The 23,202-nt window shown below is 37.8% G+C and overlaps 1 protein-coding gene across 1 annotated transcript in view; it reads left to right on the forward strand.

Annotated features, from left to right (window-relative positions):
* GPR158 (G protein-coupled receptor 158) overlaps positions 1-23,202 on the forward strand; it is a 180,792-nt gene that overhangs the window by 82,681 nt on the left and 74,909 nt on the right. The window contains exons 4-5 of the mRNA XM_056483286.1: positions 3,689-3,906; positions 17,268-17,336. Coding sequence (XP_056339261.1) covers positions 3,689-3,906; positions 17,268-17,336 — 287 coding nt within the window. The remainder of the gene's footprint in view (positions 1-3,688; positions 3,907-17,267; positions 17,337-23,202) is intronic.

Here is a 23,202-nt window from a genome sequence, read left to right on the forward strand (position 1 = left end):
AGTGCAGGATGATTTGGTTTGGGACAAGGCAGTCCCTGCCCTGGCTCTCAGCAGTCTGTGGTGCCATTCTTACTTTGCAGGAAGATCTCAGCTGGCAGTGTTGCAGCTGCTGAGGCATCCCTTGCGTGGCAAAGTGTCCTTAGGAGAACCAAAGCTGATGAAGAGTTACCCTCAGGAGAACATTTCAAAAACAGATGGGCCAATCAGACAGAAAAAGAAGACTGGGATAGAAGAGAGAGAGCTAGGAAAAAAAATATGGTAGAGGAAATAGCTGAAACATCTAAGCTTTTTGGTTTATTTTATTATACTTCATGTTAGTTTGTGTCCCTATTCCTACTTTGCACCTAATTTGTTTTGTTCTGTTCTCCTTCCTTTTTATCCTTTTTATTTTTTGGTTACTGCATTTTATTTCTGTTCTTTTCTTTTTTTACACCTTCCTCATTTTCAGTTTTAACTCCTGCAGCACAGTGTTTGCTTCAATCTCATTTGTGGCAGTGCAAAAACTGCTGCTGCCTTACACAGAGCATAAATGACTTATTTTCCATCCACCTTACCAGTGTCTAGAATATTTTGTCATCTTTTGGGAGGAAAAACTGGTTTTATTCACTGCAGGAGACATGTAATCCCAAAGAACTGCTGAGATAGGACAAGGCACTGTGAAACATCTAGCTGTTCTATTAGAGGCACTCCAGGCTTGGCTTGGACTATCTGTGTCTTGAACTGATTGACTTTGGTGAGGGGCCAGGACCAGACAAAAAGAGCAGAAATGTTCAACTATGCATTGGGTAGCTGTGCCCTGAGACACAGAGTCAGGTCAAGGGTGTGGGTGGACAAGATCCCTGTCAGTGTATATATAATGAACAGTTCTTCCCTGAAAATTTATTTTGGAGGGTCTGAATAAAGTTCCTTCTTTTTGTCAAGGAGAAAAAAAAAAATAAAACAAAAACATAGTGATTGTTAATTGTTCCTCATTGCATTCTGGAAAATTTCACGTAGATCCAATTTTTTCGATCTTTCTTTTATTTGCTGTAAGGAAGAACCCCACAGAATCACCAAATCCAGTAGGAAAAGACCTCTAAGATCACCAAATCCAACCTGTGAGCAATCTCCACTTTGTTAACCAGACCAGAGCACTGGGTGCCACATCCAGTTGTCCCTCAGACACCTCCACCTCCATTTGATAGTCAAGAGATATTCACAGAAGAATCAGTCCTGGCTGGCTGTGCAGACAGTGCAGATGTGCATCAGTGATCTTCCTTTGTATACAACAGACAATATCACAGAAGCAATAGATTGGAAAAGACCTCTGAGATCACTGAGTCCCCCCATGACCAAACACTGCCATAGACTAGACCATAGCACTGAGTGCCACATCCAGTCTTTCCTTAAGCTCCTCCAGGGATGGTGACTCCACCACCTCCTTGTGCAGCCCATCCCAATCTCTAAACATGTCACCAGACACATCTAAACAAAAGCTTGCTGTGGGATATTTCCTTCAACATGCAGCTGTTTATTTAACTGTTATCCCTGTAGTATGTGATGAGCATCCACATGAAGACATTCCCACATAGGATTCAGATAAGAAAGTACTTGGATAAAATGGAATATAGTGTATTTGTAATGGCTTTCCAGGTTGAACATTTCAGAAATAAAGTAAGTGCATCAAGTTTAGATCATGCTAAATTACCAAGCCATATTCATATAAAATTTCTGGCAAGTAGTCTCATAACTGTGGGGCTTGAATTGTATTTTTTTCTGTGTGTAAGTTTTTATACTGCAAATAATTTATTGAGTTGACGCAATAAAAATATATTAACAAATGGCTTAGGGGGCTCAGAAATGTGAGGTTTTAAAGAGATGGGCTAATTAAAGGGCAAGTATAGAAATGCTAAAGAAGCAGCTATGTGGTGGAAAATCAGGTTGACATGAGCTTAAATGTTGAGGAAATAGAAGTGGAAAACTTGGAGAGTAGAGAATGCAGTCTTGGTTTGGATATGGAGATGGGAGGTGGGAGACTGTGACTTCTGTCTCTGGCAGAGGACAGTGTGGGTCTGTTGCTCTAGCTGTAATTAAGAAAGCAGGGATCTGATGTCAGACTTGGGGAAGGTGGTTTCTGTTAAAGTTCTTGGAATGACAATAGGCTGAGATCCATGGGTGTGCTCTGAAGAGATGTTCCTGTCCTAGAATATCTTCAACATTGGTGTTCCTTAAAGGTTCTCCGCCTGCTTGGTATGCCCAAGCATGGTTATTTTCCAAGATTTCCATTCCTGTCTCACACAGGCTGGGTCAAAAAGATCTCTTCTTGCTGACTCCTTGTATCTGAAAATCTGACTTCCAATATGAGTCAGCACTCTACTTTGCTATATTCAGGTTTCCAATATCTAGTTTAGAATCCAACTCCAAAGAGAAATTCACGATCTGCATGAGAAATACCATCCTGTTCTCTACTCACTCTGGGATGTGGGAGCAAAGCATCCTACACTGAGGACAAGGAGCATGTCCTCTGTCCCTTTCCCAGGCTTTGCCTGGCAGCAGATGTGTGCTCATGAGCACTCGGATATAGATTTGAAAAAGCAAGAAGTAATTACCCTCGTATATAACCTTCTGCATCATTTCAAGCTAAAAGTCTGAAGAGAGTTGCATAAGCCTCCGTGTATGTGCAGCCTAGGTGGAGTAGGTTGTCTCTTGAAGGACTCAGCAATGCATGATTTTCACTGTCAGAGGAGAATTTCAAAGAAATTTGAGCAGTTCTCTAGAATTGTGAAAAGTGAGAGGAGTTATCACACATTATAACACACCATTGATTTGGCTTCAGCCGCATTTTGTTGTTTCTGTGAGCTCCTAAGGCTGTCTTGCCTATAAAAAACATTTTCAACAAATTCATTTTTTCCTTTTATTTAAAAATATTCTCTTTTTTTGCCCCCTTTCTCTTTCACCTTTTAACTCTCTTCATGACCTATAGGGTAAGCAGCCTTACAGGGGTTTATGGGCAAGTGTCATGGGTCAGAAAAATTAGGATTCCTTCTGTGTGTGCTCTTGATGGGTTCACATTGATGGATGAGATGTCAGTTCAAGAGTCATTGATTTTCCTAGACAAAATGTTAAATTTCCAATAGATTTTCTTCCTGTTGTGCTTGTGTGAACAATGGAAAACTATATTTAGTCTAAGTGCACTGGTTTTGCTTTGAGGACAGTGCAATCATGCAACATCCTGTTGAACAAATGTTAATTAAGAAGGGTTTAATCTCATTTGAAACTCATTAATTCACTAGATAACATTTTTATAAAATTGAGGAACAATCTGAAATAGGATCAGAGCTTTTACTATGAACATTAGGTAGTTAATGGGTCTACCCTTCATCTATCTGTAAAATCCTTTCCTTATTCCCAAATATTTAATGTAACTTTTTCCCCATTCAAAATTCTTCTTCATAGAATTTCCCGCGCAGATTTAGCCCATTTTAAATATAACAGGAAAGCATTTGATGTTTCATAAGCTCACTTTCCCCATTGGTCTGCATTTTCTGAATGTTACAAAGGATGATTCAGTGAGAAAAGCAGCACTGGGCAAGCTATTTTGTAACCTATTGAGAGAGAACAGGAGGGAAAGGAAGAGCAGCAGAGGACTGGTGATGAGCTCCCCATCCCATACAGCTAAAGGTGTCTCTCCTCGTTCTGCTGCTTTCAGGAAAGGATGCAGAAAATCGCTTTTCTGGTGGTGAATTGTCAGAGGAAGTCTACACCTGCCTACCCTGCAGAGAAGGATGTTCTTTCTGCACAGATGATACTCCCTGCTATGCACAGGAGGACAAGTATTTACGGCTGGCTATCATCTCCTTCCAAACGCTCTGCATGCTGCTGGATTTCATCAGCATGCTGGTGGTCTACCATTTCCGCAAGGCTAAGGTAAAGCCATGTGTTTTGCTTTGATTTTCCTCCTCACTGGTTGGTTTATCTTGGGTGTGTAACTTCCCTCTTTGAGAGTCAGTTTCTCAGGCAATGAACGCAGCTCAGGGGGAAGATGGGATTTCCAAACTGGAATGTTTATGTGGTTTTGGGAAAAGAAAAAAAAAAAAAAAAAAAGTTGAATAATTTGTATCTTCCAATGAAACATGCTTGCACTTATAGATGTTCAGCAAAAATCAAGGAAACTGTTGAATAATTTTGGAAACTCAGGCCAATTAATTATGCACATATCTAAGGGGACATGGGTCATTTAGAAACTTGGGATCCTGAAAGTCTCTGTGTTACCACTACTGGGAATGATGTTTGGTTTCAATATATTTGAGAGATTAGCTGGAAAATAATTATGGCAAAGAGAAATCTTTCTGAATAAATCTAGTTCCTAGAGAGTTTAAATGTGATTCTGTGGTTAAAGATTATTATTTTTTTCAGTAAAGCATGAGTATAGTAAGGAGTGTCAGTAAATCACTGATGCAGCATTTATGTACTAAGTTAATGAACTTTCTGCTTTTACCTCACTGAAAATCTGGTAACATCTCTTGGAATCTCACTATTGCCTCAGTAAATGCAGAATATTCTCTGAAACTTCAAATTTACTATAAAGAAATTAACTGAAGCTGGCATATATTCACTACTTAAATTTGGGAAACGTAGGTGTGCACACAGTATTGAAATTAATAGTTTCATCCACTTTCTATAACTAGATAAGTATTTCCATTTTGGATTTTGGGACACTTAATCCCACAGTCTTCCTGATCCTGCAGTGTCTGTGTTACAAATGCGTGGCTCATTTTGAAAGACTTTAATATCCTGCCAGGAAATCACAGAACAAGCAATAACATTCCTTTTTTTTTATTTTTTCCTCTTCTGTTTCTAACAATGTCTTTGTATTTAATGATATTATATTAAATGATTCAAATTACAGACTTAATTGTATTAATAAAGTTTTTTGTTATGGAAAGTTTGTTGTAGGCATCTGTTTAGTTGATTGACATTAACTTAGCAGAAGAACTTCATTCCAATTTTTTGAGGTTTTAATCTGGTAATGTTACTCACTTTTAAGGTCACAACATCATGACAAGAATTTCTTGTAAGTGAAAACTTCTTCTAGACTTAAAGAGTGATATGCAGCTACTGCAATCTGGCCTTGACTTCTTTTGTACATACTGAAATATTGATTGTTTTATAGGAAATATTTAAGTTTTCTCACAAATAAGTTGCAAAATAGTTTTCACTCTTGCATTTGTACACTTGCATATGTTCTGATATAGATATCTGCTAGAGAAAAAGATATATCTTTATTAGACATAACACAAAAAATCTTGTGTTTCACAAAACCTTGCTAGTCGTTAAAAGCACATTTTTTACATTTGTAATGATTAGTAATTTCTCCAAAGTATGAGTATGAGTAAAGAAACACATGGAATCTGAATCTTTAATACCAAAGCAATACTAAAGAGGCATATACACATCTTTCATTGTTTCTAAAGTGCTTTTCAGTCATTAGGAAAGGGTTTGTGCTTATTTTTTTCCAGATTCCCTCTTGCCATTAGAAATCATATCATATGAATGAGTGAGAATTAGACATAAAACAAAGCATTCCTTTTCCCTTAAAGAAAAATTATGCCTTTGAGACATTGCAATTCATTTAGTTGACCAGAGATAGATTCAGTTATAATTTTGGTACCTTACAGGAACGCTGACTTTTCTCTAAATATTTATCTCACAAGGAAAAGGGAAGGGAGCATGAGAAAAAAGAAATAATATGGTGGTTAACAAAGCTTTCCATTATGATTGGTGTTTTCAAGGAGTAGAAACTGATAGATTTTTCATTGCTTTTCATGTCATTGAGTTGAATTTTTCTTGGATATTCCTTTAGTGTACTTTATCTTGTTGCTACAGCAGGAAAAAGATCTGGTGTGTTTACCATGAAATGAGAAGTTGTGTAAAGAGCAGACATACTGACAACAATGAGAATTTGCATAAGAAAACTGCTGGTTACATTGGGAAATTACAGAAATTCGGAGTGAAGCAAGAAAACTAGTAGCTTACTATGTACTCTCTGCCAAGGAGGTAAAATCATGAAAATGAAAGAACACATATTGAAGTATATTCAAAATATCTGTCTTTTTGAGAATTTCCAACTGTTAGTGAAGTAAACCACAATTAGCTTAGTATATATGTCTGTGATTAAAGCTGCTGTGTTAAACTGCTCATTTCCATTGTGCTGTGTGGGAGTCAGAGAAGAGCATTTCTTTGGATTCTCTCCCACGTGTAGCACTGTAATATTCAAATGGTTGCAAAAAATAGTTTTAATCCAACATTTTAACAGAAAGAACAATGTACTGCTACTATATCAAGAAGCAAACTTCAAAGTGTTCAAGGGAGCAAAAGATGGGAGGTGAAAATTAAAGGTGTTAAGTTCAGGTGCTTTCAGTGCTGAAAGGAATGAACAGAAGATATGTGGCATTTTGATCTGGCTGTTGATCAGTAAAATCAGAAGGTAAATGGGATCAGTTACCTCTTTAGTAAAAGTGACTGCAGAAGATTTCTCAGTGCTTGTACTTCATGGGGTCTCCTGGTAATTACTACCTTCAAAAAACTAAGGTCCTGAAAAGTTAAGGTCTGCCAACAGAAAGCACTTGGGAAGAAACATTGCAGGCACCTTGGCAGTGATACTGTAAGTATAATAATTCACAAAAAGAATTTATAAAGGTCCATAAGCATCCTTTAGCTTCTGACAGAAGTGGCAAGACATGTTTTTGTCTTAAAATAGATCAACGTATCAGTAAGAGCAGATGCAGATCATAAGTATTTTAGGGAAGTGGAGAAATACCTCAGCTATTCAGATTACACTGGTTGCACTTCTTATGACCAGGCAGTACCTGCAATCAGAAATTGCCATCAGCCTGGTTTTGTCAACAGTGTGGAGTATGTGTGAGATCCAAGGCAGCTGCTAAAAGACCAACCACAGGAAAAAGATGGAGCTCTGCACTGCCACAGAGCATAGCCCATGAGAACAGAGACCTTCTGGACAATGCTGAAGTGTTACTGACAAAATGTGATTATACAACTTTCATTTTGACATGATCTTTATTACTGACCTAGGCCATAATAAGACTCTACAGAGAAAGTGGTAAGTACCAGCTCATGAGTTCCCACTCAGATCTTGACAAAATGAATGGCAATAAATAGATAAAGCCTATAGCAGGCTTCTCTTTGGGGGACTTTTGCAAGTCTCTGAAATTTTAAGTCTGTTCTGCTAGAACTTCTTAGAGTTTCTGTAGAGAATCTTCTTCCAACTTCTGTCTAGAAAAATAATGAACTATTTATTGTGTAACAAGTTTACATAAATAGCAGTAAAGGAGCAATGGACGATAGGAAATGTGACATCTGTATTTATAAAGACTCCTTATAATAGTTGCAAGAACTAAAGATCAATAGGTCCAACTTACACATTTGCAAATTCAGAGTAATGGTAATAAATAATAGAACTGCTGGGGCAAGTGTGGGAAGTGGGCTTTTGGAGAATGTGATACCCTTCAAATGTAGCTCTGTGAAGGGGGATTATGAGCATGTGGATATGAGAATACTTCTTCCAAGATCTGCCAAGGTCTGCCAGGATCAAAGCTCTTGAAATTTTGATCCCAAGGGACTAGGTGAGCTGCACTATTTGTAGATAACCAAGGGGTGGCAGAGGAAAAGACAAGGGCAAGAAGTATGGCATAAAATAATGCACAACAGTGAGATGTTGATGTGTGAACATAGATGTATATTCATGGTTCCTCTTAGGGTATCAGTAGAGGGATTAAGGATCAAGGGATCTCTCAAATGTGTAATACTACTACTTAATTTTTTAAAAACAACTTTTAGTTGCTTTATGTCACTCACTGGCAAAGAATATCATAGATCCCAAAGTATAAAGCAATTCAAATAGGAAGGAATCATGGAGAATATTTCTCTCTATATATGTCTATATATGTTTTTGTATTTCTAAAGGATTTAAGCACAGTGGTTTTGGTGAAATATCTGATGCTTCAATACCATGATTTTATTTTTGGAAACTTGGAGGATAGATCAAGAAGGATCACTCTCTTCTTTATCAGGAAGGATCATTGTGCTTCACAGGCTGTGAAGTGAGGTACGACACTAGAGTCTAAATCAGAATATATTTTTTTTCTCTTGACAAAGAGTCATTAAGTTAGATTTCATGTCTGTTCTTGAAAACCCTGTAGTTACTCATGTAGACTTGCACATTTGATAGGTGACAAAACAAAATTCAGCTTTTTCATCCAAAACACAGTTGATCTAAAGTACTGGTGCCACTGACCAATTTGACCATAGCCAAACTGTAAATGTAACTGCAAAGTAGTGACTTCAAGCAGTTGTTGGAATTGGCCTAAAGAGAAAAATGGAATGGCAAAAAGATACTATGACAAAGCTCCAGTCAGTGCTGTGGGATTCATTTGAGACTGTCAAACAGAGGTGAAAGTGACTCAGCAGCCCTGAGATCAGCTCAGCAGTAATGTTATTAAACTGCAAGAGTCATAACTGGAGAAAGTCACAGACAGAAAAGGTGGCTCACTGCCAAGAGAAGGAAGAACTCCAAAATGATAAGAACAAAAAAAATTTGGAAGAAGGCACAGAAGGAGTAGCAGAAGCTAAACCACTAGTGAAAAGATTTGTAGGGAAAGATAGAAAAAGATGAAAAATATAACAGATAAAGAGGAGATGCTACTGCTATAATGGGAAAAGATTAAGCATTTCAGCAGGAGAGTAAATGGGGGAAGTGTGCTGAACAGAGAATAAAGAGGAAAGATTATTCATAGCTAATACAGAAGGGGAATCAGATATGTAGATCACTTCAAAGAAATCTTTGCTGTGGTCAGCCCTCATGCCAATCAGTAGTGAAAGCTGGAAGCCATGAACCTGATATTGACACAAGGTGCAAGAGGCTCAAAAACTCAAGGGAGATGAAAATTTGTGAAATCCCATCAGAAAAGCTGACAGCACCTGACAGCACCAGTTTAGTGCCTCTGAGGGAATAGTGTGATGAAGCCTGGGGAAAAGAGATCTTTCCTGAATAGTGAAAATGCTGGAATTCTATTTTGACTGCTCTGACAGAGTGATTTTCCTGAATCTGACGTGGGAAGATGATGAGGCTTCTCTAGTGTCAGAGAAGTAAGGGGACACTGGATGCAAAACAAGGAACAGGCTGTTGATGGTCATTTTATCTGTCTTGGCAATCACAGAGGATCCTGTGAAGGAACAGACTCTTCTTATTTCCTTGATTTTCAAAGGCTTTGGCAGAGTTTGAGTGTGAGAGGATCTTGCAGAATAACTTCCAGCCTCACCAGGTCAGATTTTCATGGCTATGTACAGAGGTGAAAAGTATTCTCTAAGTTGAACTACTAAGGAAACAAAACAGCTCAAGGTGATGCTAGCAAACGTCTTTATGTGTTGTGGCGTTATTATTGATTTAATAATGCAAACATCACTACAAAAAACATATCCAAAAAAGTATGAGACTAAGCTAACAAAAGTAGCTTTTTAGACAAGGAGAGAAATCATGGATATTAAAACATATATTCTCAAAAATGAGAAGCTGAACAGTAATTTTGTAAGAAAAAGCATCAGCAAAATAGGAGAATTTATCTGTGAGCAGTGCTGTGTGGACCAAGGGAGAGCTCAAACAGGGAGTGACCAACTGCAGCATTGATTACATGCAGTGTAAGGGTAGCAAAGCTACTGGAAAGAAACAGAGCATTTAAATAACTTGAATAAAAATGAGATCTCTTTTTAATTTCAGACTTAACATAGGGCTAGAAATCTACCAGAGCCTTAAAGAGAAAACCAACTGCATTGTAATCATATTTTTGTAAAAGTACTGGACTGTGGAAAGGACATTACCTGCAAAGAATCTAAAGGGCTCATCAGTTATCAGGCTGCCTTTTCAAATGAATCAGAAAGAAGAGCTGAAAATAACTGACCTTTGCATAGCAGCCTACCACCTCAAACAGGGAGCAGAATACAACTGCTGTGAGGAAGTGTAAGTGCCCTTAAGAAATGCCAAGAACCTCTACTGGCAAAGAGAACAGAGAAGTTGATCTCAGCCATGGAGTGAAGAGACTAATTGCTACTGCAGAGATGAGAATGTGCTGCCAGCCTTGACTCATGCTAGACCTTTTCAGAAGGGTCTTGTTTGCTGGGAATTCTCACTTAGATCAATGCTAAAGGCTTCAAAGTAGTTGCACTAAAGCCAAACTACTTTGCCCTCATTTCACCACCTTGTGGTGCTGCCAGGTTCTGAAAATAGGGGAGAGCAAGCATGGGGATCTGGTATTTCCATCTTCCTGATGCACCTGTGGCCAGTGGCTCTGGAATTAAATCCAGCATGTCAAGATAAAATTGGTAGAAGTGAGCACACAAGCGCACTTGGAGAAGGTTTTTTTCAGCTCTGAAGAAAAATGGAAAAAGTGCTTAGGGTTCAACACAGTAATTTGGAATGGTGTTGTCATATAGCATTGACTGTGATAGAGCCCATTGCCCTGTTCCAGACCATTTCCAATCCCAAATATTGGAATTTTTTAACTAAATGATATTTTATTTTACTAGTCTTCTCCACTTCTCCCCTCTCAAACTCCCCCTCCTTTTATTCAGGAACTGTTGCAAATATTGAAATACAAATACTTTTAATGTGAGGAGGAAAATATACATCTTGAACATTTATCAAGGTAAATACAGTTAACAGGACCAAACGGCTAATCATCAACGGGAATAAATAGTTTTCCTTTCTTGAGGGAAATGTGGCAAATAATAGCTACAGACTGATTTTATATGGTTTTTATCCTGTCGAATACAGGTTTCCAGTTTAGAATTCAGAGTGGCTAGATACGCTCTGCCACCACTATCCCATTTTTTTATTTAGTGTAAATATATTTAAGTGTTCTGCTAAATATAATTTCAAAACTGTGAACATAGTCCCTAAGCAGTGCAATTTTAAACACTGTAGAGAACTGCACATAGATGGAAAGGCAAGATGCAAATTTATGCTGTAGTTCCCCTTTCTAATATTGAGAAATCAAGAGCATCTTCTCTCCCTTACTGAAGCCGTGATAGGATACAGTAATTTAGAATGAGGTAATCACAGACTATTGATGTGATACGTCTTTAAATATTGAAGCTTGCTGGCTTTGCAAACCTATCTCTTTTTCGAATGTAAATCAGCCAATCCTTTTTTTGATTCTACAGTGGCATCTTGATGTGCTTATGCCTGGATAGCTTTCATCTTTGGTGCACATTCTGCTTTTTTCTCTCCCTAGACAACAATTTCTGACATTTCAGTTGAAGTGGAAACTTGATAGAGGGAAGAGATCTTGTGCAGATGGAGCAGCTGCCTTTACATGCTGTGCTGGTGGGCATACCTGGTAGTTCACTCAGCATATACACATTCTGTGCAGTCCATTAGACACCCTTTCTTCACCCTATCCTAGGGTGAGAACCTGGCTTCTTGTGATTTCTCAGGAAGTTTATTGTAGTCTTCAGCTGTGCAAGTTTAAAGACATTGCCAATGTTGTTTTCAAAACTGTTGTTTTTAGTGGAATTCTCATTTCCTTTATTTGCATATCCCTTCCCTTTTTTCTGTGTAGTTAAGATGTGCCTTTAGGGATGCTGTACTTAACTCCCACATAAATAGGGTCCCGTATTGGCAAATAAGAAGTGGAGGGGCTGTTAGCCTGCAGCAATAGTTGAGTCTCAGGGGGGATGTACTGGCTGCTGGAGCTCCTAGAGACAGCAGGTGTTGGTAGGCATGGCTGCAGTGTTTGCAAGGTATTGTGTGTATTCACTTCATAAGGCCAAAGGTTTCACATGAGTATGCATTTGTATTCTAATACAGAGTTTAGTGGCATCAAGTACTTGTGAATAGAAAAATAAACTGCAGACACTTTAGGCCTAATGAAAACTGAAGTGTGAAGAAAATAAACATCTAGATATGAAATATGTTCATCGATTTCAGTTAAGTCTCATAAAAAAGAGCTAATGAGAAGAGCAGGGTGGTAGGAAGCAGAAAAAAGTGCTCTAGTTAGAATCTACTCCTAATGGACAAGGTAGGTCATAAAAATAACTTTTCATCAATACTCAGCAGAAGCTGTAAGGATCCAAAAGCTATAATCTTCTCTGTATAACTTTATATTAAGCCAATGCTTGCCTCTACAAAGTTGAATTGCACAGTGCCTTAGGGGCCCATCGGGAAAACAGTCATGGTTTTTCAAGGAGTTCACTGCCTTCAAAGTGATGTCAATCAGCCATGGATTGTGACACATTTGCTCCACTTTGACATTGAAACTGATTCCTTGACTTTGCTTTCTTAATGTTTTGCTGCATAAGACCTTGCAGACTGTGAATCATTGTTACCTTCTGTTCCACCAGTACTCCACAAAACTCTGCAACACAGAGCCCCAAAGTTCAAATGAATGGAGTTGGTAGTGCACTTTCAGTGTAGGGTGCTGGCCAAGGATATAGTTGTCACCAAAGGAAAAGCTGTAGCAACCTTGAAGACCTGTGTTCATTTAATTCTTTTACAGTATGATTTCTCTTTAAAAAGAAATTATGAAAAAATAAGTAGTTGAATTCTTGAATTGCAGCAAATATTTTCCTACAATGACAACTATTACATCCTAGAAAAGTTTTTTCAAGGTTGTTTCAGAGTCATCAGTTAAACTGCTAAGATTTTTGCTTGTCTGTTACCCTGATTCCTGCTGAGTCTTGTATTTATACCCCTTATAGGGTATCTGAGTAGACTGATTGGTCTGTCACATGATAATAAGCTTTCCACTGATTCTTTGATGCAGTAACTTCAGGACAGTTGCATTTATCTGAAGTTTCCTTTGGGCTTCTGAACGGGCATTTACAGTTTTGCTGGGAAGAGACATCCTATCATGTCAGCAGAATAACAGCAACATTATTTATTTATCCTGCTATTTGTTTTGGACTTGTATCCTGCTGTGAACCTTCCTTGTACAATCAATAGCAATAGCAAAGCCCCTGGTGGCTTGCATGAGGTCTTTGGCAAGCCTCCCTCTCCAAGAGGACTTCTGTCTGAAGCAGCTTTCTTTTTGTTTTAAGGGTCTAATAGTAAGACCCCATTTTAATGTTGTAAAACTGATTTAACTAAGGAGATACTTATGAAAATGAGAAGATAGGGTTTTTTAGAAGTTTCACCCAGAGAGAAGAAAGAAGGAACATAAATTACAAAACAGGGAAAGAAAACACCAGAAAAAAATGTAGTATGAGAACTTTCAAATAGTAGAACTGTATTAGAAACCTTATTCTTGGAAAAGTCTTGCATTTTTTACTGCATATTTGTAACTGCAAACCTTTTAGTTAATAACAGAATGTTCGGATAAACTTTGTGCTGTTTTTAATATTTTGGTTATTTGGTTGGATTTGGCTATGCCATGTGGTACAAGCTGAACACATCTCTCAGACTAAAACATATCCCTGTTCTTCATTCTTTTCTTCGTTTCTTTGGGTAAAAGTTGAAGGTTTTTAGGAGCAGGCTCATGCTGTCAGCTAGGACTTTTTGCTATGAACTCATTGCTTTTTGCCTTCCTTGCTCCAGTCATGCTTCCCCCTGTTTTGAATAAAATCATGACATTTTTCTCTGACATCTTCTCATCAACTTCAATATAGCAGGATATAGCAGGAAAGAAACCTTGATCTCCTCCTGCTTCCCTCTAGGACATCACAGCTTCTGCTTTCATAGTTACTGTAGCAACCTGCTTGTTACCAAACGTCATTTTGGACTCTGGAGCTCACTGTGCCTCTGGCTATGTCTAAGCCTTGCTGAACTCCTTCTGAGCTCTCTTTTAATACTTGTTTTCTGCTACTCTGCAGCCCTAGGTTTGTGGTCTCAGCTTGGTGTCTTGTGTCTCGACTATTGCAGTGTCCTTTCAGCTGGCCTTGGCAGATGCAGTCACTGCTCCTGTCTGTTAGAAATGATGCTGCACTTCATTTACTGCTCTGCCACTTTCTGTCGTCCTTGTTTCATCTCCCTCTTGATATCATACATGAGCTGTACATCTCTGTTTTTCTCAACTCCCACATCACCTTTTTCCTGTCTTCTATTGCCATTTCTTTGATGAGAAGTGTCAACACCAGCCTCATCTTGTTACCTTGTCCCAAAAACACCCCTAGTTCCTTTCATACTTTCCTCATGCTTGGTGGTGGCTTTTTGAGAGCATCCCCTGCTCTCCAAATTGATTTTTCCACACAGCACTTTTACTAAGAAAAATAATAGTGTCTTTGTATTTGGGAAAAGGTATATGGGATAAGACAGAGGAAAAAGGTTCAATGGGCTTTAGAATAACAGCAAATGGAAATCAAGACAAAAATATAGTCATACTAGAAAAAAATTATATTTTGGGAAGGTATGTTTTAGTAAGAAAAGCAACTGGTAATAAAACATTTCAACCAGCTCCACTTCAGACTACATGTTTTCAACTTGACAAAAATCTCTTCTCACTCCTTTCATTAAATAGAAGTAAAGAACCACTTGTACCAGAAATAAAAAGAATTTGAACAGGAAGGGTTTTCAGAGAAGTAAGAGATAGATTTGGGAATACAGTCCTGTAAGGTCTCATCACATCTCCCATGTCCTCGTGTGCAGGGTTTCTCATATGCTTTATTTATCTGAAAGGCAAGATAGTTTTTGGTGAAACTAGCTTTTTTTCTGTAAATCACAGCCCTCTTTGGTCATTCTTTATATTGCAGAAGTGGCAAAACTGTTGACAAAAATGAAAAAAATCAAAATGTGTCAATTTTTTCCGCTCACTAGGTTTCCATGGTACCATGCTCATATAATACACAGTGACATGTGGCCCTGGAGGAGCCTGCAGTCTTCCTGGACTGACACCAAAAGTCTACAGTTCAGTTAATTCAGTATTATGCAATGTAACTGATACAGGATTTAACTTTATTTTGGCTTTTTTTTTTTTTTTCTCCACTAAGAAATACTCTTACACTCTTTTCACTGCTTTATCTGATGACATCCAGGAATTCAGTGCTAATTAATGCTGTTATATTTCCTGGATTTGATCCACAGACAAATGAAATGCAGTACCTTCTGTGCTTGTTTATACATCATTTCAGCTTTTGTTTTGTTATACTTGATGCAGCTTGGGCAGCTACACTTTTAAAATTTTCCTTGTGCAAATAATTATTGAACATTTATTTATAACCTTTTAGCAGTGGCCAAGAGGAATGTATGACTTTCTTAATGGGATTTTTCACAGAAATGGTGTTACTTTCTGAGATTCAAGGATAAGGAATGACTGTTTGTCTCAAAGGCTACTAATGTGGCCTGGATAGAATGAATGGATGGAAGACTGAGCAAATCCTAAGGCATAAATCAGTTCTTCACAAACAGTACTCTTTGCAGACCTAGGTGAGTGAGTGGTATAGGTAGCTAAGTATGAGAGTTAGTATGAAACTAGAAGCAAAATAAATTGCAGTATTGCTTAGGTGTCAACAATGTGCTACAATTGAGTGAGACAAGGAAATTCAGAAAGGACAGTTCTACTGACACAAATAAGTAAAGATAGAAATGAAACACTGAATGGGAAATGAACACACAGACAAAGTGGCAATAAACAAACCAAGCACAAAATGAACAGCCAGAGAAATAAACAAGTAAAACCGCAATAAATGCCAACAAGCAAGACAGATGCAAAACACCCCAAGCATCTGTTGAAAAATGAAAAAGAAAAAAAAGAAAAAAACAACCACACAAATATTACACTCAAGCAGAAGAAATTCCCACTGCATGAAATTTCAGGGCTGTGTCCTAAGATGCCCTAATTTCTGTGAATTCCATTGGAGAATTTTATTTGTGCAGCCTGTATATGTGAACGCCAGCTGGTGGAGACTTTGGGCTATCATTGGTTTCCTTTCTTTCATTTATTTTCTTAAAGGAGCAAGGGCTTTTTTTCCCTGAGATATGTGGGCATATTCACTGCTTGTAAGTTGCAGATGCCCATAAAGTGAAGCATTTGTGATCCTGCCCCAGCCATGCCTTAGGGACTTGTATTTGCAAAGTTTATACAGTGAAAGATTCAGCTTCTGGTGGAAAACCTATTACTCACACACTTCTGGAAATACCTGTGTATCTAATAAATTTTTTTTAGTAAATTAATTTTGAAACATTCTGCTTTAGTTTTGTTTTCTTCTCTTGTAATCCCTGTTATTAAAGTTTCAGTGCTGGATAATGTTTTCTTCCTAGACTTCCTAGATTTTTGAATTCCAGCTCTGTAGCCCACACTTCTTTAGGACAGGAAGCAGAAGTGCATAGATAGAATTTGCAGGGAATGGTCCCTACCAGAACACAGGTGAGAAGAAAATAATGGGATAATTTATTGTTATGGAAGAAGAACTAGAAATGCTGAAGTTCTTTGCCCCAACAGGTTATCTTATGATCGTGCTGCCCAGAAACAAGCTTCATAAGAAAAGATTGATCAGGATGTGACAGACTTGTTTAGAAAAGAGTGTCCATGTGGGGGTTAAATGGGCTTTAGGTGTTTTAGATAATTTCCATCTTCTCTATATGGAGCTCATTTCAGTTGCTTTGTTGGACATTCTGGTATATAGAGATTAATTGTACATAATAAGAAAAAAATATTCTTTAGCGTTGAGTATTATTATTATTATTGAGAATGTTAAAACATTCTTGGTTTTGAGTATGGTTCAGTCGTGAGAAGACATGAGCTCACTGAGCTCTGCCAGTGTCTTGTACGATGTTGGAGCCGCTCATGGAAGGGAGGGCACTGATAAAAAGCATTATCCCACCTCTCAGGATCTGCTTCTTATTGGCCTCTTCCCTCATCTGGCTCAAACTCAGCTTCTTGCTAAGCAAAGATTGATTTGTTATGGTCATCCTTTGGTGCTCACAGCTTCTGCACCTGGGCACATATCAGCAAAGCACCCCTGCTTTTGCAGTGGTTGATTCTTTGAGTCATTAACCCTTAACATTTGTTTCTCACAAGTGTTAGGTTTTGTCTCTAAGATTAGTCACAGTTGCACTGTACATAAATCATCAAACTTATTTGTATAGGATTTTTTTTTTTTATTATTTTAAAATGTAAGAAAACCTTGTTGGTTTTTTTAAACAACATGTGGTAAGGAAATGGTGCAGCATTTTACAATTCTGGCAAGTTAATGAATCAACATCTTTGTACAAAAAAGTACCTTTATGAAAATGGCATACAGAGAGAATTTTCTAATATTTTGGTTTGGTTTTTGTCTTCTAGAGTATCAGGGCCTCAGGGCTGGTGCTGTTGGAAACCATTCTTTTTGGATCACTTCTTCTGTACTTCCCAGTAAGTCAAACTATAGTTTTAAAAAAATATTATACCCTTACCGACATTTTAAAACATTGTATGAATGATTCTGGTGAAAATATAAATGTAAAAGCTATTTATTAATTATTAGTTTAATCTGACTACAACATGTGCCGTGCTCTGTAAATATTCTTAAAAACACTCAAATGTTTTACTATATTTGTAAAAATTCTCCATTTTCAATTTGGTAAAAATTGTCAGTTGTTTAATTGGACATTTTTGGGTGTTCTGGGCTAAGATGAGATTTTGCTTTGAAAGACAGTACCTCTCTCATCTATGGAAAAAAACAAGGTATGTAAAAGGAAGACACTGATTATACCAAATATTTCTCTGGAATGTAGTATAAAGGAGATTAATTATTTCAGTGCATTCCTGGCTGTATTTTGATGTTTCTGAAGGTATGTGGCATCTTAAATATTATGTCTTTGATAAAATTAAGTGGCGTTACCCTTACCCTGTTCATGGAAAAAAAAAAAGTAATTCACAGTCATGTGAGAAATATATCAGAAAACTCATAGAAATATGTGTCCATTCTCTTTACAAAAGTCCCAGAAAAACTGAATTTGTTAACTGCCACATAAATCCAAAACAATGACTAGATAAAGCAAGACATCAGAGTGTATATTGAATGAAGTTGATAGAAAGCATGCAGATTGGGAGACAATCAAAGATGGAGTTGTGGACTGTTTTAAAATATATTTATGTTCTCCTTCCCTCAGTAGTCAGAATTTTTTGTGCTTTTACAGACCATCATGTAGTTACTGAAAGATGAACTGGATAACAAAACTCTGGTAGCTGCAGAACAAGTAGGAAATAAACTGCAGTAGAATGTGTGAAGAATACTATAAATAAACACAAACCCTGGTGGAATTTTAATACATTCTTTTTTTGAATTGTGTGGGCCTTCCAAGTTCTAAAGAAAAAGTGCATGCATTTCTTTATGTATTTTTTCATCTTTCACTTTGTAGAAGTCAGGGAAATGAAAGTTTTTGGTTTTTTTTTCATGCTGACAAATGTTTTTTACAACTTGCAATAAATACATCTCCCATGGGTTTTCAGAACTTCTTTCATATTTTTTCTCAGGGAACAGAACAGAAAGCCCATGCTCTGCTTCCTCAGCTGGTGCTGGGGAACATTTACAGAAATTCATATCATAAAGCATTATGCAAGGGTTTTCCTTTCCATGGCTGTCTCCTCTTTGCTTTCTCAGAGAGCCTGGAGCCAGCTAAGGGCTTCCCCAGGCAGATGCTCAGGTAGAACCAGTCAGTGTCTCTAGAGCCTCAGCTCCAAAGTGGGAGAAGCCTCATCATAGCTCATCAGAATTGTGTCTGTGGTCTGCTCACCTGTCACCCATTCTTCAGTTCATTTCACAGTTCTTGTCTTGGTTCTCCATTTGTTGAGTTTCACAAAGGATGAACATCCTTTGGTCTTTCTTCAGGCTTCAGGTGCTCAGCACCTGGACACTGAGACACTGCTGTGGAAAAAGGCTTCTCTCAGCAGTTGCCTTGAAGGACCATGCTGTTGAATGCAAGAGCTGGTGACCATCCACAACCTATCAGTGCAGAGGGAGAAGAAAGGAAGTGGTTCTGGAAGGTTGCAGTTCAATAACCCAAGTGCCCCCTCAGCTCTTCATTGACATTTAAGCCTCTTTTTTTTTCACTAACATTAAGCATATCAAATGTACAGCGAGTTCAGAATGACAATTTGATGTATTCTGAGGAAAAAAAAAGATGGCTGGAAATTCCTGATTAGCCCATGTCTCAGATGGGATGTAGATACTTGACCAGAGTTTATCTTTCTCTGCACATCTCAAGCTCCTGCTATAAAACTGTCTGCTGGGACCACATTCAATTAGAAATGAATTGGCAAAGTGTATTATAACTTGGCTTCTCTCTTCTAGCAGTTTTATGTTCCCACAGTCTTTGCTGGGGCACTCTTCTTTCTTATACAGGGAATTACTAATCAGGCTGTTACTCCTACAGAATTGGGGAAAAAAAAGAGCAATTTTATCATTTCTATTTTGAGGGTTTTAGGGGAGGGATGTAGCAAATGTGATAGTGGGAGGTCCTTTGCATTTTCAGACAGAGAAATTAATACTAATTTCACCAACCAGAAAAATATGGTTTTGTAAAATCAAAGAAGATCAGAAAGATCAGCTTTTCCCTGTTCCTCAATTTACTGCAAGGAAGTTTCCATCAATTTCTGCTTCACGGCAAGACAGTGAAACAGTAAATATGTGAAAGCTATAAGGCATAGTCTTTTGAAGAAAGAAAAGCTGAAATGTGTGAATTATGAGGGGTGAGTCCTTGGAATGTGAACTCTTGATGTTTTGCTGTACATGGTCAGACTCTAAATGTACTCACCTGCTGATTGTCTGGGGAAGGAGGACAAAGCAAAGCAGAATGACACAAGAAAGAAAACTCAGGCTTTAAACAGTCTTTCACCAGCTGACATTCACACACATATTCACTCATAGCAGGGTGTAGAGTATGTATTATAAATATGTGTGTTGGTCATAAGTCATGTACCTGCAAAGCAGAGTTTGTTTTTCCTGAGTCATATTTATTTACTCCTTCATGTTATTTGGTGTTTTCATTTGCTTCCGAGAAGAATTGGGAATATTTTGTGACCTAGAGATGTGATTAAAGACATAGTAGCATGTGCCCAGAGGTCAATTTTTCAGCTATTTGATTTGGTCCTCATTTCGTGCTAGAGGAGTACATTAGAGCTCTAAGACTAGTTAATACAGCTCTCACATCTTATGCACCAAAATTAGGCTGTGTTTTCCACAGGTAGTATGAAATGGGAATTAATGTATGAAATGGAGTTTATAAGCACCACTGCAGTAGGATGTTGTCTTTTAACATAAGGCTGTTTTCCTTTGGTATCATCTCTTCTTCTATTGTGATTTGGAATGTAAAACTAAAAAGATTTGCTTTTGCACTCAACCAAGTGTGGAATTGCACAGCTTGGCTTAGTGTGTGTAACCATGTTAAGGTATTATGGAGTGGCGTTTCGGTTCTAAATAACTGAAATCTCTATTCATTTGAGGATTCAGTGCAAAATTACATTCTTATTTAAAAAACAAAATCCTCTTAGATTTTCTCGACTCTGCTTTAAGTCTTTGGCATCCTTGTTCTCCACTCTTCTGCACTTCCCTAATTCTTTTTCTAGATCTGTTTACTAGATCTGTCTCAGATTGTTTTGAGAGCCTTCAGCATACAAATTTCACTGTGTCTAGAAGGGGTTTATTGCATCTCTGACTTTCCCTACCCTCTAATTAAATGGAAACCAAAACCTGCTTTGTTACATTGCTGAATTTCTTTCACTAATTGTTGTTGTTTTCATGCCTATATGCAGTAATCTATTCATGGTGTAACATCATTAATTGAAAAATAATATCACCAGTCAGCTGCTTTTGGTGAGAAAAACAGCTGTTACAATGCCCTTCTAACCAAATGGGAAGTGCAAATGATGGTCTCCACCTAAATTTATTATTCAAGTTCTGCTATACTCATAACAACACTGATCTTTCCTGAATTATAAGTAGGCAGATGAGCTTTGTCTATTACAAATGTGCATAGATTTTACTCAGAAGTTGCTGGACAGCTCACATTTCTGAAGCTCTCATTTCCTATATTTTCTGTAGTCTCCTAGTAACGTCTCTAATTTGCCTTTACTTAGTCTTTCCAATTATCAATGGATCTCCTCCAAATGAACACTAGGCTTCCTAATTGATTTCATTTATATTTCTTTGTTCTTAAATTTTGAACAGAAAGCCAAAACCCAACTATCTTATGGATGAGTCCCTTAATTTCTGTACTTGGCATCTGAGGGGAAGAATCTCATTACTTTCCTTGCCCAGAAATACAAACTACTTTGAAACTTTTAGACCTTTCTTAACTCCCTGTCTTGCCAATTCTTAGAACACACTACCACAAGTTTAAAGACTCTTTGCTTGCTACAAAGACCTTCAAATAAAGTGAGCAGTAGCACCATATTGTAAGAGAGTAGCCTGTTAATTGCATTAGGGGTCAGAGCTCAGGTGATTTTACACATCTGGAATGAGCACAAGTTGGAAAATAGGAGATTCTGACAAGATATCAATAACTTTTTTTTTAAGCTGTGAGGATTGTCAATTACCAAAAACTCTTTGTCCAGAGTTTATGAAGTATCCATCTTTGGAGGTGTCAGGAATTGACTGGGCCCACGTCTGAGCAACCTGACCTGGTTTTGGGTAGGAGGCTGGGCTAGATGGCCTCCAAAGCTCTCTTGCAAATGAAATTCTGTGAGTTTGTGTTTTTTATGTATGCATCCATCCTGAGACAGTCACCCTATGCTCATCAAATCCTGAAGACGAACTGGGCCTTTTATGATTTGTTTTAGACTTGGAACTTGAAGATGAGGTGCATCATGGCCAAGTCTTCATGGACTGTAAATGAAGTCTGAGGTACTTGCCTCAGATGGTGATGAATTCCACCCTAGGCAGCTAGCATTACCTGATATATTAAATAGTTCCCATACTGCTAGTCTACATTAACTGAAACTCCAAAATACATGCAACAGATTGCATGATATAATGATATGATACCATTTCTACAGTCAGTAATTAAAGCTAAGTGAGCATGGTGATGCAAAGACCAAGGGAATAATTTCTTCTTTATGTTCTTGATATAGCAGGGAAGAAGTACTAGACTTAGATTCCAGCAAGTGAAAGTTATTAGACAGTGAGGCTCAATCTTGCAACAGTGAGGTCAGCTAGATGATAAGATGGACTAGCTTTGGAAGCTGCAGAGTATCTTTTTAAAAACTTACAATTTTCCTTCACTCTTCCTTTGGCTAAAAAAATCTAAATTCATTACAGCTTTCCCGTTTTTCCAAACTGCAAGTTATAACAAGGCAATACTGTTATCAGTTTAGAGAAATGGAGCTGTGAGATGGGGGGGCTTGATTTCCTAATGCTCATGAAGTATTTCAGTAGTGAATCCTGGCATAAACTTTGTGCTCAGACATTTTGTTGCATGTGTTAGATGTTAAGATCTGTTCCTGGGATTGTCTTACTCCATCTTTCACACTCAAGCTAAAATCACCCACCCTTTTGTTTTATGAGAAGTAATAGAAAGTGGGGAGCCTTGGAGCTTGGATATGGGGGATTTTTTTCCCCTCAAATGATCTGTATGTGCATTAGCATGGAAGAAATGAGCTGTGAAGTTTGGGAGCATGAGACTATGGTAGGTCCATAAGTGATAAGAGTCCTGAGCAGGGCAAGGTCACTGGAAAGCTCTGGTTTTGACATTGTTGAATGTGAAAATAGAACACTACAAAATACTCTTATGCATTTTTTCCTCAAATAAGGGATGTGTTACAAAAGCTCAGACATTGTTTATTCCATACACATTGATATGCACTGAGGCCAACTGAAAAATGTGCTTTTTCCAACACATTTAGCACTGCAAGTCTGTTCTGATACCCCAGATGTTTCAGGTTGATTCTTTCTCAGGATATAACTGTATTGCCTTTACTCACAAAATAGTGTTTAAAGCTTTTAGAATGAACACTCATAATTTTATTCTTGTTCAGGGAAAAAAACAAGCCTGTCTTTGGTGTCCATGTCATGAAAGTCTAAGGACACTATAAATATCTGCTCTAAAATAACCACTACAAATTTCCATAGTACTCTAGGAAAGGGTATTTTCATTTTATTTGGATCACAGTAGATTAGGTATCAAGCCAATGCAAAAGGCTTTAAAAGATTTTAAATACCATGTTGCAAGGTTTTTTAATATACAGTGTATGCTTGGGCCTAGAGGTGTGGGAGCGAGGCAGAAGATGATGCAGTAGGTTG

This window comes from Oenanthe melanoleuca, chromosome 2, assembly GCF_029582105.1.
Source record: "Oenanthe melanoleuca isolate GR-GAL-2019-014 chromosome 2, OMel1.0, whole genome shotgun sequence".
NCBI classification, from domain to species: Eukaryota; Metazoa; Chordata; class Aves; order Passeriformes; family Muscicapidae; genus Oenanthe; species Oenanthe melanoleuca.